The following is a 13,636-nucleotide window of genomic DNA, read 5'->3' as shown; positions in this document are numbered from 1 at the left end:
TATATATATATATATATATAGTGTTTGCTAGATCATTAGGTTAAAAGTATCAGTACAGTTTAATCAATAAATTGTATTGATGTTACATGCAAGTAAAGTTCCAGGGAGCAGTTCATTTGATTTCATTTGTACACTTGCATGAAGCAGGACACCAAGCCAAAACCGATGGGTGGCCACATCCAAAAGTCCCTTTCAGAGCAGGACAGTTGGAATACATGTCTGAGTAAGAACATGGGTTTGCTTTTAAGAAAGAGGAAAAAAAACAGTTATATACTTGTATGCATATGCATATATGCTGCAACAGGTATTTTCATTGGCATCAGTCTTAAGAGTGTTATTTGCATAACTGAATTACATGTTCTGGAACATAGCACATAAATTAGCATCTACAATGATTTTAGTTGTTCTGAACCAATAAAACCAATTTAGTTTTTAATACCATAAAGTAATCGCTTCTATACTTACTGCAGAGCTTATCTTCACAAGCATTTGGGCAGTCACCGCATGATGGACCAGCTTTGTAGGGTGTGGGTAATAAATTCTGGTCGTTTCCTCTGTACAGTGTAAGATACAAAACAGATCAGTATGTGCATTGAATGCCTACATTTGTAAAGAATTGTTACTTATAGATACTTAAACTTTGTAACAGTGCAAAAGAAGTATTCGTTCTATCCCAAAAATGTGTACTGTTTGTTTAAGAAGCCTTTATAATGCTTAGAATTTTGCTTCAGTTTAAATTATATATATTAAAAAAAAAAAACTTACGGAGGGCAGTACTGGCATACATAAAAATACTCATATTTAGAACCAGGGCAATGAGCAACTGCACAGCCAACCTTGTTAGACCTGTACCACACAACCTAAAAGGGAATTGAAAATCATTCACAGCAGGAACTTTTAAAACAGAAAAACACACATGTCTTTGACTAAAATGCATTGGTGGCTATCAATGTAGTTCGGGACAGTACTTTTTATTATTATTATCATAGATTCGTCTTTGAGAAATTTGATGTGACATTGGAGATAAATAATGGCTGCAAAATAAGATAAATGCTAACCTAAACTAGTGAGGTTATAGTTAGTAGTTTTACCTGGGTGTAATGCCCAACAACAGCACCATTTGTTGATCCAACTCCATACTTAAAATCTTTGACTTCATCATACCAGGCCTGGACTGCCATATCCCAGGAATCTGCACTGGAGGACATGTAAAGATTCTCACCACACCCGCTAGCTGTGAAGTTTAAAAACATATAAATGAGGGCTGTCAATTAAGCAGTTAACTTCAGCGATTAATGCGTACATTTTTTTGGAGATTTTTTTTTTGTTAACGCAAATTTATCCCACTCCTCTGTCCCTCTTAACATACAGTAATTCATTTCCCGCTGCACCATTTTGATACACTCCAGTGCATGCCAGGATTGAATGAGTGTAGTCATTGTTTGAATATAAAATTAGTCACAGAACTGCATTATGTAGCAAAGCACTCAAGGACTTGTGAATAAAATATTAGACTTACATTTTATTTTCCTAACAAATAAACACTTATAAATTTAGATTGTTTATTTTTTATTTATTTTTAACAAAGGCACCTTTGTAACACTCCTACAGATCGATCAATCACCTGTTTGCACCTGGTTACTGAGCGACTACAGTACTGTGTGTTGAGAAACTGGCACTGTCACCTTGGCAATGATGACACAAATAAAATGTTTATTTTGTTGTTCATTTCATTTGTTGTTATTTACAAAAATGCTGGCTGGTATGTGGAGTTGGGGGTTAAAGCCTGTGGTGATTAACTAACTATGAATTACTACCTACAATAATTAATGTACTCACACGGTCTTCACTAAAGACAGTAAGTTTCACTGTAGCCCTCGGGATGAAATTGTTAACTAGGTGGCTAGTGGCAACATGTTTTAATTAGCAGTGGGAGAAAACCGCTTCAGCAAGTACAGTAGAATCTGCCAGAACTGAGGGACACTGAATCTACTATTGGATACTAATGAGAGCATAACAAATACAAAAGAAAATATATGTTTTAAGTAAAATATTACGTTAATGTTCATTATGGTAATTGTTTATTTACTAGTTTTAAAATGTTAAGTAAAACGTGGCCTATTTTTTGATCCTGTTAGTACAACTGGGCCCTTTGCTAATTATAAAGAAGGACCAACAAATAGGATTCAGAATCCAGAAATAGGAAACAGGGTTTTTATGCAGGGATGTTTTTTGGATGATGATGATAATAAAAATAATAATAATAATAATAGCAATAAAACAAAATTAAATGGATGCAGTAATCGTACCAATGAAATATGCGATTACAACCAAGGTTAACTGAGATTAAAATTTTTAATCTCAAGATTAATCGCAATAAAAAAAAATAAAAAAATGTAATCGCTTTACGGTCCTTATGTAAATATATATATATATATATTAGATGACCTGTTGAACAAATGTCCAAAACATCTGACTTTTTATAAATGATAGATGAATAGTAGTTCTATTATTTTTTAAACACTGTGGTGGACCTATTTAGTCAGTCATTTTGAAAGGAATCTGTGGTCTAAATCATCTGAGGTTACAAACTGTATGTATACGAGGCTAAAAAAAGGTGCAATTGGGAGTAACAATGGGTGGGCAACTTTTTCCTATGATATGGTCAGTGTGATCTGACAAACATTCCTGAACAAGTCATTCAGTACTTAAAAAAAATAAATAAAATGTTTTATTTGTTAAAGCATAAACTTTTATTGTGGTGCATAATGCTTTTTAGTGCAAGTCCCATCCATTGCCAAATTCCGTCAAATCCATGTACTGGCTCTGAAGACAGATCAAGTAAACATGTCATTTTCACTGTTTCACCTTAACAAGTTCAAGTGGGCTGGCACTTGCTGGGTGTTCAGTGCTTGAGTGCTATTGCCAATGTTAACGTTACGTTGTGTAGCTGCACAACGTAACGTTAGCTGAACTACTATGTATTTTTAATAACACACATCCTCTCTTAAAACAGTTAAATTACTGTATAATGCAAAATAACAACAAAACATTCTTCTATATCATCTATCAGTCAGAATTATATTTCTTGACCAATGCAATTAAACTTTAGAAATTAACACTTTTTGATTATTATTATTATTATTATTTATTTCTTAGCAGACACCCTTATCCAGGGCGACTTACAATTGTTACAAGATATCACATTATACATTATTTCACATACAATTACCCATTTATACAGTTGGGTTTTTACTGGGACAATCTAGGTGAAGTACCTTGCTCAAGGGTACAACAGCAGTGTCCCCTCACCAGGGATTGAACCCACAACCCTCTGGTCAAGAGTCCAGAGCCCTAACCACTACTCCACACTGCTGTATCTAACCTTTCTTTTTATCAAAAACATACATTTGCACTGAATTTTTAAAACATAAACCCCTCAGAACCTTATTAGTACAGAAGTCACTCCTGCTAATACTACTGCAGTTTTATATATAAAAACAAGCCCAGTCACGGTAATCACATTACAGTTACAGTAATGACAACATGCTACGGTAATGACTGTTGTGTATTTAAACAATGATTTAAGCAGTTTCTAATAAAATTAACAGACTCCAAATGCATATTTTCTATTGGAAATAGTAAAACCTTCAAATCCATTTAATGTTGACCAAGAGTAACATTGGTGATCAGCACTAACATTTCACTAATGTAGTGCCCCTCAAAACAGAGACAAATAATGTCTTTCCAACATATTATATGTTTATCTGGTTGTACTTCTTTTAGTTTTGAACAAAACATAGATTCTGCCACAGGCTATAATGTAGCCCACATGTTTTGCATAAAGACAAACTAGTCATTAAAGTATTATATGTTGCATTACTTCAGTCCACCTCTCCCAGCTCACTTTGTTAATTTTAATTTGTTGAAGGGCAACACCCAAAATAAATCTGTGCTTTGGTTGATCAATTATTATGTGGCAATAGTAATATACCTGGGTGTGTTTTGTTTGTTTTGTTTTTGTACAGTAATATTGTGTTTTGAATTGCTGATGTAAGGTGTAATGGATAAACAGTTATTGTAAAGTAATTCCTTTCTGCAAAAAGAGAGTCCAGCCCAAAGAACGAGCACATCAGTGTTAGGAACATGCAGATCAAATCCTTCGGTTTTAAGAACAAGCAAATGGAATCATTTGGACTCGCTGGCTTTATTTTGTGATAACCCTTGAAATACAGGGGGTGCCAAATATTATAGCCAGAGCCAAGGGACGGGCAAAACAGCACAGCAGACACACTGAAGAACATATTGCCCCAAGGTAATTCCACATTTTATATAGTATGTGTACATATATCCTACAATAAATAAAGACTGTTTTGAGGTAATGTGTTTCACACAACGGTATCCAATAATAAAAACATGCCAGCCACAGCCCTATATAGTAGTACTCCATTGAGGCTGGCTTTTCTATATATATAAAAAAAAAAAAACACCTTTCCCCGAAATAAAGCCAAGTGTATCATATTTTAGACTTATATCTCTTAGTAAAAATAGTTGAGATTCGCAAACTACACAAAATGGACATCCCATTTTTGGATCATTATTGCATGTGCATAAACAGGACTCTCAAAATATTATTGCAATCCATAACCCAGGCAGGTGCAGTTCTGCCATAATGCTTGGGCGGGCATCGCACGGATTGTGTAGGTAGCTGGCGCAATCCAGGTGATAATCGTATAATCAACTTGTTTTTGTCTAATCTGCACTGTCACTGCACACAGCTTTGTTGTAAATTATAATTACAGGCTAGCAAGAAAGAGACAAGTATTTTTCTCTCTCTGGTCATTTGTAACAATTGTAAATGTTCTAACGTCATCACTAGTAACCAACGAGAGCACTCCGAATTTCGCGACAGTAATCGCAGCCTAATGCTCACCCCTGGCTAACCTAGGCTAATTCTCACCCACGCGAATTTTAGCTTGGGCTAATTCGCGTCCCCTCGCGAGAATTAGCCAAGGGGTGAGAATGAACCTGGGCAAGAAATTCATCATACTGTCCTTATATTCCCTCTTGCCCTCTCCGTTCATCCTCTACTGGCTGACTTGTTCTCTTCCCTTGTCCCCCTGTGGTGGAACCAGCTTCCGGTTAACCGCAGGAATATTTGGTTTTAATGCTTTACATCATACTTCTTAAATCAAAAAGAAAAATAAACAGAACGTAATTCTTCAATATGTAAAAGTAACAAAACAAACAATCACTGGCAGTCTCGTGGTTCAGGTACAGAAAAGGGTAGTTTTTACCGGGTTCGGGTTCTCATTCAGTCCAATAATCCAGCCCACTAATCAGGTATACAGTGCCTATAGAAAGTCTACACCCCCTTTCAAAATGTTCACCTTTTGTTGCCTTATAGCCTGGAATTAAAATGCATTAAAATAGTTATTTTTTTCATTTATCTACACATCCTACCCCACAACTTCCAAGTGAAAAAAATATTCTAGAAATTTGTAGAAAATTAATTAAAAATAAAAACTGAAATAGCAATCCTAAATTAGCTCAGGTGTAACCAATTGCCTTCAAAATCACACACCAAGTTAAGTGGCCTCCACCTGTGTTAAACTGTAGTGATTTACATGATTTCAGGATAAATTCTGCAGTTCCTGTAGCTTCCCTCTTCTGGGTAGTGCATTTCAAAGCAAAGACTTAACCATGAGCACCAAGGCGCTTTCAAAAGAACTCCGGGACAAAGTTGTTGAAAGGCACAGATCAGGAGATGGGTATAAAAAATATCAAAGGCCTTGAATATCCCTTGGAGCACGGTCAAGACGATTATTAAGAAGTGGAAGGTGTATGGCACCACCAAGACCTTGCCTAGTTCAGGCCGTCCCTCCAAACTGGATGACCGAGCAAGAAGGAGACTGATCAGAGAGGCTACCATGAGGCCAATAGCAACTTTGCAAGAGCTACATGCTTTTATGGCCAAGACTGGTCAAAATGTGCATGTGACAACAATATCCCAAGCACTCCACAAATCTGGCCTGTATGGTAGGGTGGCAAGACGGAAGCCATTACTCAAGAAAGCCCACCTTGAATCCCGTTTTGAAGTATGCAAAAAAACACTAAGGAGATTCTGTAGCCATGTGGCAAAAAGTTTTGTGGTCTGACTAAAATTGAACTTTTTGGCCTAAATGCAAAGCGTTATGTTTGGCGCAAACCCAACACAGCGCATCACCCAAAGAACACCATCCCTACTGTGAAGCATGGTGGTGGCAGCATCATGTTATAGGGATGTTTCTCATCGGCAGGGACTGGGGCACTTGTCAGTATAGAAGGGAAAATGAATGGAGCAAAGTACAGAGAAGTCCTTGAGGAAGTCCTGCAGCCCTCTGCAAGAAAGCTGAAACTGGGACAGAAGTTCCACCAAGTATTAACTCAGGGGGGGTGGAGACTTCTCCAATTATGATCTTTCAGTTTTGTATTTTTAATATATCATTTTTTTCTCAATAAAAACTTTTTTCCCCTTAACAGTGTGGAGTATGGTGTGTAGATAAGTGGAAAAAAATCCTCATTTAAATGCATGAAACTCTGAGGCACTGACACAACAAAATGTGAAAAAAGTTCAAGGGGGGTGTAGACTTTCTATACACACTGTGTATATGTGTATATATATATATATATATATATATATATATATATATATATATATATATATATATATATCTCCCTCCCCCGCACCCCCTCCCGCTCCAACTCCTTCACCCACTGCAACCCCTACTAACTCACCCTCCTTCTCCACCTTCTTGCCCCTCTCAGACTCTGACCTCTCCTCCCTGCTCCAGGGTCACAAACCCACCACGTGTGCCTTGGACCCCCTCCCCACTCACCTCTTTCAAGCTGCTGCTCCTGCTCTACTCCCCTTCATCTCCTCCCTCCTCAACACCTCTCTACTTTCTGGTATTTTCCCCTCTGCCTTCAAAAAAGCCTCGATCACTCCCCTCCTCAAAAAACCTACCCTCGACCCCACCTCCCTCCAGAGCTACCGTCCTGTCTCCCTCCTACCCTTCCTCTCCAAAACCCTCGAGCGGACTGTACACCGCCAGCTCTCTGCTTTCCTGTCCAACCACTCTCTGCTTGACCCTCTCCAATCTGGCTTCCGCTCTGCTCACTCTACTGAAACCGCCCTCCTGTCTGTCACCAACTCACTTAAATGTGCCCGAGCTGCCTCTCTCTCCTCTGTCCTAATTCTCCTCGACCTCTCTGCTGCCTTTGACACTGTTGATCACTCTATTCTACTATCATCTCTTGCTGACCTGGGGATCTCTGGCACTGCTCTGGCCTGGTTCTCCTCCTACCTCTCCAACCGCACTTACCAGGTAACCTGGCGTGGAGCAACCTCCACACCTCACCCTCTCTTAACTGGAGTCCCCCAAGGGTCAGTCTTGGGTCCTCTCCTGTTCTCTCTCTACACCCGCTCCCTGGGCCCCCTCATCGCATCCTATGGTTTCTCATACCATTTCTATGCTGATGATGCTCAGATTTTCCTCTCCTTCCCCACCTCTGACTCCACCATCTCCTCCCGTATCTCTACCTGTCTGTCTGCTATTTCCTCCTGGATGCACTCGCATCACCTCAAACTCAACCTCTCTAAATCTGACCTCCTTTTCTTTCCCTCCTCCTCCCCCTCCTCTGATCTCTCCATCTCTGTTCCTCTGGAATCTACCACACTCTCTCCCTCTTCCTCAGCTAAGAACCTTGGAGTCACCCTGGACCCCTGCCTCTCTTATTCCCAGCACATCTCCACTCTGGCACGCACTTGCCGATTCTTCCTGAGCAACATCCAAAGAATCCGACCCTTCCTCACCAACTATGCTACCCAGCTCCTGGTCCAGGCCCTGGTACTCTCCCGCCTAGACTACTGCAACTCCCTCCTGGCTGGCCTCCCTGCGTCCGCCACCCGTCCGCTCCAGCTCATCCAGAACTCTGCTGCCCGCCTAGTGTTCTCTCTGCCTCGCTTCGCCCACGCTACTCCACTACTCCGCTCGCTCCACTGGCTCCCGATCACCGCTTGCATCCAGTTCAAGACTCTTGTACTAGCCTACAGATGCCTTGACCAGTCTGCACCCAGCTACCTCCAGACCCTCATCTCTCCCTACACCCCCACTCGACCTCTCCGCTCCGCCTGCACTAGAAGACTAGCTCTACCACCGCTACGCTCCCCTGCCTCCAAAGCCCGCTCCTTCTCCACCCTTGCTCCGCAGTGGTGGAATGACCTTCCTACAGATGTCAGGACTGCCCAGTCCCTGACCACATTCCGGCGCCTCCTTAAGACCCACCTCTTCAAAGAGCACCTGTAGAACTCCTCTGTTTGTATCCTGGGACACTATCACCCTTCATGTAAATGTGCTTTATTTTGCTCTTATCAGCCCCTATTTTACTGCATTTAATCCTGTACTTCAGAATACTGTAATCTGCCAAGTTTTTAACCTGTAGTACTTTGTATTTAATCACATCCTGATGTAACTATCACTATTTAATCATATCCTGATGTAACTATCACTATTACCTGCTGTACTTTACTTGAACAAAAGTTATTGTATTTCTTGCTCTTATTGTATTACTTGTATTGTAACGCTTGAAATGTTTTTGCTTACGATTGTAAGTCGCCCTGGATAAGGGCGTCTGCTAAGAAATAAATAATATATATATATATATATATATATATATATATATATATATATATATATATATATATATATATGAGAACACATTGGGAGGGATCTTAGACCATTCCTCCATACAGAATCTTTCCAGATCCTTGATATCCTTCGGTCTGCACTTATGGACTGGAGGACTTTCTAAATCATAAACAAATCAAAAGCCCTAACAATTAGTAATATGACATTACACAACAAACTATGTCATTACACCATAGTAAATGCAGTTTAACTCAATTTGCATCAAATGAAACAAAGAATGCATCTTATAAATCAACATTCCAGCACCCATCATGCTATTTTTATACGTATGTTCATTATAAATGCACATTTATTATGATGGGACATTTTGCATTTTCTTTTTAAATGTTTTCAATACAAAATACTTACCACATCAAGTTCAGAATGGCGGCACTCACTACCGAGAAGGCTGGACAGCTGGCAGCTGCATTGGAGGGGGAAGTGCTGCAGGACAACCTCACCACTGAAGTGGCTGGACGGACAGTATACCACCCTGTCTGGGTAGCAGTGGTCCAGGAACCCTGCATACTGGGCCTGGACTTCCTGCGCTACCCAGGTGGGCAATTATATCTCAGAACCGAGACATTGCACCAGCCAACAATGCCAACACCGGGATGGAGCCGCTGGAGTGGGGGAACTCAGCCCTCCACTGGCCCAGGCAAGCTCAGAAACACCAACCCCCCTCCTCCCTCTCATCTTCTTCCAGCGCCAACGTCATCGAGCTCCCTCCACGGGGCCGTGGCCGCCCCGAGGATTGACATCACTGCACCCACGATCTCGTCCCAGACGCAAGCCCCTGCACCCTGCTGCTGCCACAGTGACCACAGTTTGACGTCCGAACTGTGAGGGACTTTGCCCGGAGCAACAGGTCCATCTGTAGGAGCCGTTATTTGCTTATTGGTCCAGCTTTGCTACTACTTTGGAGGATGTGGGCCGGACACACCTTGTCCACTCATCCCCATGTAGATGAGTCCCTGGATCTGGTGTCCGGGTCCAAATGGTTCTCCTCTCAACCTCCAAAGCGATTACTGGGAGGTAGCTTTGTCCCCCTCTGCCTGACTCAAGACTGCCTTCTCCACCGGCCACGGGCTATGGCAATTTACCGCGATGCCGTTTGGACTTTGCAACACCCTCGCAATGTTGGAATGGCTTATGGAGAAGGTGTTGGCCAGGGTGTCCCCAACGGAGTGTCTAGTCTATCTAGACAACCTGCTGGTCCATGAGAGGACCTTCCAGCTGGCCCTGGCTTCCCTACGAGAAGTGCTCCGGTGAGTGACGGAGGTGGGGCTCAGGCTGCACCCGGAAAAATATACATATGGATGAGGTACAGGGGTTGCCCTGTGATTGTATTAACTTTAAAATAAGCAGTCTGAGGTGATTTTATCCCCTGAAATACCCCAGGGCCCAGTTACTTATTCAATTTTAGTTACATTTGTGCATATTAGCGAATAAGAAGCTGGAATGCAAATAAGAAGCTGGCCAAAATGTGCATCGTCACATTGAGTTTTTGTTTGTTTGTTTGTTTGTTTATTTGTTTGATTTTGTAATTTTCCAAAGTAGCCTATAGTTTGACAATTTGTGGCTACGTCTTCAGATCGGCTTGAGGTAAAGTGAATTGTGTTGTGTGTATTGCAATGGGATTGTATTTCAGCTTGGGATAGTTATACACACATATACACATAGGGACACACAAACAGCTGCTTCTAACTTAGAATCCATGTTGCCAGGGAGACTCGGTCTGACTTGCTATCACTCTGTTTTTTTACTGGCGGATAGTCGTATTGACCGTGCTGAAGCAGGCAGAAAGCTAACTGGTGGAAGTTTACATTATCCACCACTTTCGTCTTTAGAAAATGGACACAGACTCTTAGATCATTAGGCATTCCACCAAAAGAAACTGTCAGAATAACGAATTAACCAAACTGGATAGAGTCCCGCCGTGTTTTTTGCAGATTTAGTAAATTCTCAATTCACAGCAGATCTCTTTTGAAAATAACACCCAGAGTGTGTGAAAAACCCGATTTCACAATACTGTAGCATTGCGTGTAAATGAAGGATGCTCACTCAGGATTTGCAGGTTCTCGAATTCCCACTGTATTAAGTCAGGACTCTACATTAGGGAGTGGTTAACAGAAAGTACTGATTAGAGGAGAAACTTCAAAATGGAGCAAGGTAACCAGTGGTGTACCACAGGGATCAGTATTAGGTCCTCTGCTATTCCTAATCTATATTAATAATTTAGATTCTGGTATAGTAAGCAAACTTGTTAAATTTGCAGACGACACAAAAATAGGAGGAGTGGCAAACACTGTTGCAGCAGCAAAGGTCATTCAAATTGATCTAGACAGCATTCAGAACTGGGCAGACACATGGCAAATGACATTTAATAGAGAAACGTGTAAAGTATTGCATGCAGGCAATAAAAATGTCTTCATCTAGACAATGTGGGGAAGCTATACAACAGGCCAACAAGATGTTTGGATATATTGTGAGAAGAGCTGAATTTAAATCAAGGGAAGTAATGTTAAAACTTTACAATGCATTAGTAAGACCTCACCTAGAATATTGTGTTCAGTTCTGGTCACCTCGTTACAAAAAGGATATTGCTGCTCTAGAAAGAGTGCAAAGAAGAGCAACCAGAATTATCCCGGGTTTAAAAGGCATGTCGTATGCAGACAGGCTAAAACAATTAAATCTATTCAGTCTTGAACAAAGAAGACTACACGGCGATCTGATTCAAACATTCAAAATCCTAAAAGGTATAGACAATGTCGACCCAGGGGACTTTTTTGACCTGAAAAAAGAAACAAGGATCAGGGGTCACAAATGGAGATTAGATAAAGGGGCATTCAGAACAGAAAATAGGAGGCACTTTTTTACACAGAGAATTGTGAGGGTCTGGAACCAACTCCCCAGTAATGTTGTTGAAGCTGACACCCTGGGGTCCTTCAAGAAGCTGCTTGATGAGATTCTGGGATCAATAAGCTACTAACAACCAAACGAGCAAGGTGGGCTGAATGGCCTCCTCTCATTTGTAAACGTTCTTATGTTCTTACACCGGGCTGGTATTAGCGTGCTGCTTTACAAGCCAGTGGTACAATTACAACTGAGCAACCGAGTGCTACTCAGACTGTGATGAATAATAAAAAAAAGAAAAGAAAGTAAAATAAAATGCACTAAGTGTAGTCTGGTTTCTTTTTGCTGTAGTCCCACTTCACTTCAGCTCTCCGTGGTTCTGTCTTCTGCATTCATTTTCTCACTCCAGCTTGTCTCTCCATCTGAGCAGCAGCCAGGCAGCAGAAGCAGCAACCCACTACATATCCACGCATCCAGGACACAACCCCAATGCATCAGCCATCAATCCCAAGCAGACCAGGCTTCCCGCTCTCAATCCCCCGATGGTTGCAACATTTCGTCCCTTGGTTTGTGCCAACAATGTTGCAACTGGGTACCACTCGTGCGGCAAGCCAAGCCCCTAATTGGTGGTGATTCTGACGTCCTCCGAACACCTGCTGCATTGGACTGTTTACCTTGGGTCACAGAACCTTCCTGAACGCTGGTACAGCAGACCCAGTGTCGTTACAATATAATCCCAATCAAATACGGAAATCGTTTTATCAAAGTTTTGAAAAACCGACCCCTAGGCATTCTTGAATAGATGCCAGAATGTTTTATTTATTTTTTATTTCAAGTACTTCTCAATACTTGCTCCGCAGCGCCTCACAAAGCCTCTGGCTCCTCTCACTCCTATGCCTCCACTAACAAACTTACTGTGTTTTTTTTTAAACAGTCCATGATCAGACGCACATAAACAGGTGGATTCACATACAGACATCGATGAAATGTAGACCTGTGCAAACTGTCCATTACTTTTTTATCCCAGATAAAATTTTACAGGACATCAGGACCTTCTATAAAATTTCAAACTTAAGCGTCCTGTGTCTTTTTACTCCTGTGCGAATCGACCATGTCAGTGTTATGTTAGAATTGATATAGCATTTCCGGGGTAACGCTATGATTGTGCAACTCTTAAATGGATGCTTTGAACGGTGTATTTGAAGATATGTATGTAAATACATATCACTCAAAGAACAAAACGGTTATTCTAGCCTTTGGAAAAGAAGGTTCAACTAAATAAGTTATTTATATCCGGTTCAATGTTTACAAATCATGCACAAAAGTGCCTTCTCTGGCCACAACATCGCATTTCATTTTGAATTTACTGACTTTTCTTAATAAAAACGAATCCATGCTGGGAGGTTACTAGACATCCTCTGCGTTTGACCAACTCTGAGGACGCCTGGTTTTTAGTCCCATGCAAATAATGCTGCCTTACAGCTCTGTCAATAACTCACCACTTTTAGATTTATGGTTATTTATAATGACATAGATTTGTTGGGATGAGTAGATATTTCATCCATAACTTCAAACAGTAGTAAGACAATTGTGTCTGCTAATTCATCAGAGCATGCTGTTATTTATTGCAAGCTTGAATGCTTGTATCTTTATTATTTATTACATATGAATTATTAATTGCTTTCTGCTCCAAGTCCAAAAACCTTCATACCTTGACACATTTCAGGGAAAATATTTATTTACTATATTTTTTTATTAAGTACAATCATTATTATGGGTAGAGTATTTTACAATACTGCAGTGATTTTAGAAAGGGAATTTTACCCAGTAGCCACAGTGTGCAGAATACAATATGGCTGTTTGGAACTTTAAATGCCTGCTGTGTCTGTCATAGAGCTTGTTATGGCTGTCATAGAGCTTATCTGGAAAACAGGATGCATCATCTACAAGTGATCTTGCTTGTAATAAACACATTCTAAACTACTCTGAATGTGCTTACCACAGATGCAAAAGACATAAAACACCAGAAATAAATACACTTATGCCAAATA

The 13,636-nt window shown here is 40.6% G+C and overlaps 1 protein-coding gene across 1 annotated transcript; it reads right to left on the bottom strand.

Annotated features, from left to right (window-relative positions):
* On the bottom strand, positions 1 to 5,084 carry LOC131737407 (cysteine-rich venom protein Cau1-like). Its single transcript, XM_059025967.1, has 5 exons — positions 4,961 to 5,084; positions 1,092 to 1,264; positions 766 to 860; positions 466 to 554; positions 1 to 240 (listed from the first exon to the last, which is right to left on the bottom strand). The coding sequence occupies exons 1-5, from the start codon at positions 5,082 to 5,084 to the stop codon at positions 113 to 115; spliced, it is 609 nt and encodes a 202-aa protein (XP_058881950.1). The 3' UTR covers positions 1 to 112.
* Positions 5,085 to 13,636: the final 8,552 nt, after the last annotated feature.

Source organism: Acipenser ruthenus, chromosome 6 (assembly GCF_902713425.1).
Source record: "Acipenser ruthenus chromosome 6, fAciRut3.2 maternal haplotype, whole genome shotgun sequence".
Classification (NCBI taxonomy): Eukaryota; Metazoa; Chordata; class Actinopteri; order Acipenseriformes; family Acipenseridae; genus Acipenser; species Acipenser ruthenus.
Note: the sequence above shows the minus strand (reverse complement) of the source record. Positions and strands in the feature narration are given on the sequence as shown.

What these genes read in the sequence shown, in the direction of transcription:
- LOC131737407 (XM_059025967.1), bottom strand. Translation starts at nt 5,084, where the DNA reads ATGAACGGAGAGGGCAAGAGGGAATATAAGGACAGTATGATGAATTTC. An exon ending in TTGTTGGGCATTACACCCAG is followed by an intron (nt 861 to 1,091) that starts GTAAAACTACTA and finishes ATTCCCTTTTAG; the next exon opens with GTTGTGTGGTACAGGTCTAA. An exon ending in GTATGCCAGTACTGCCCTCC is followed by an intron (nt 555 to 765) that starts GTAAGTTTTTTT and finishes TACACTGTACAG; the next exon opens with AGGAAACGACCAGAATTTAT.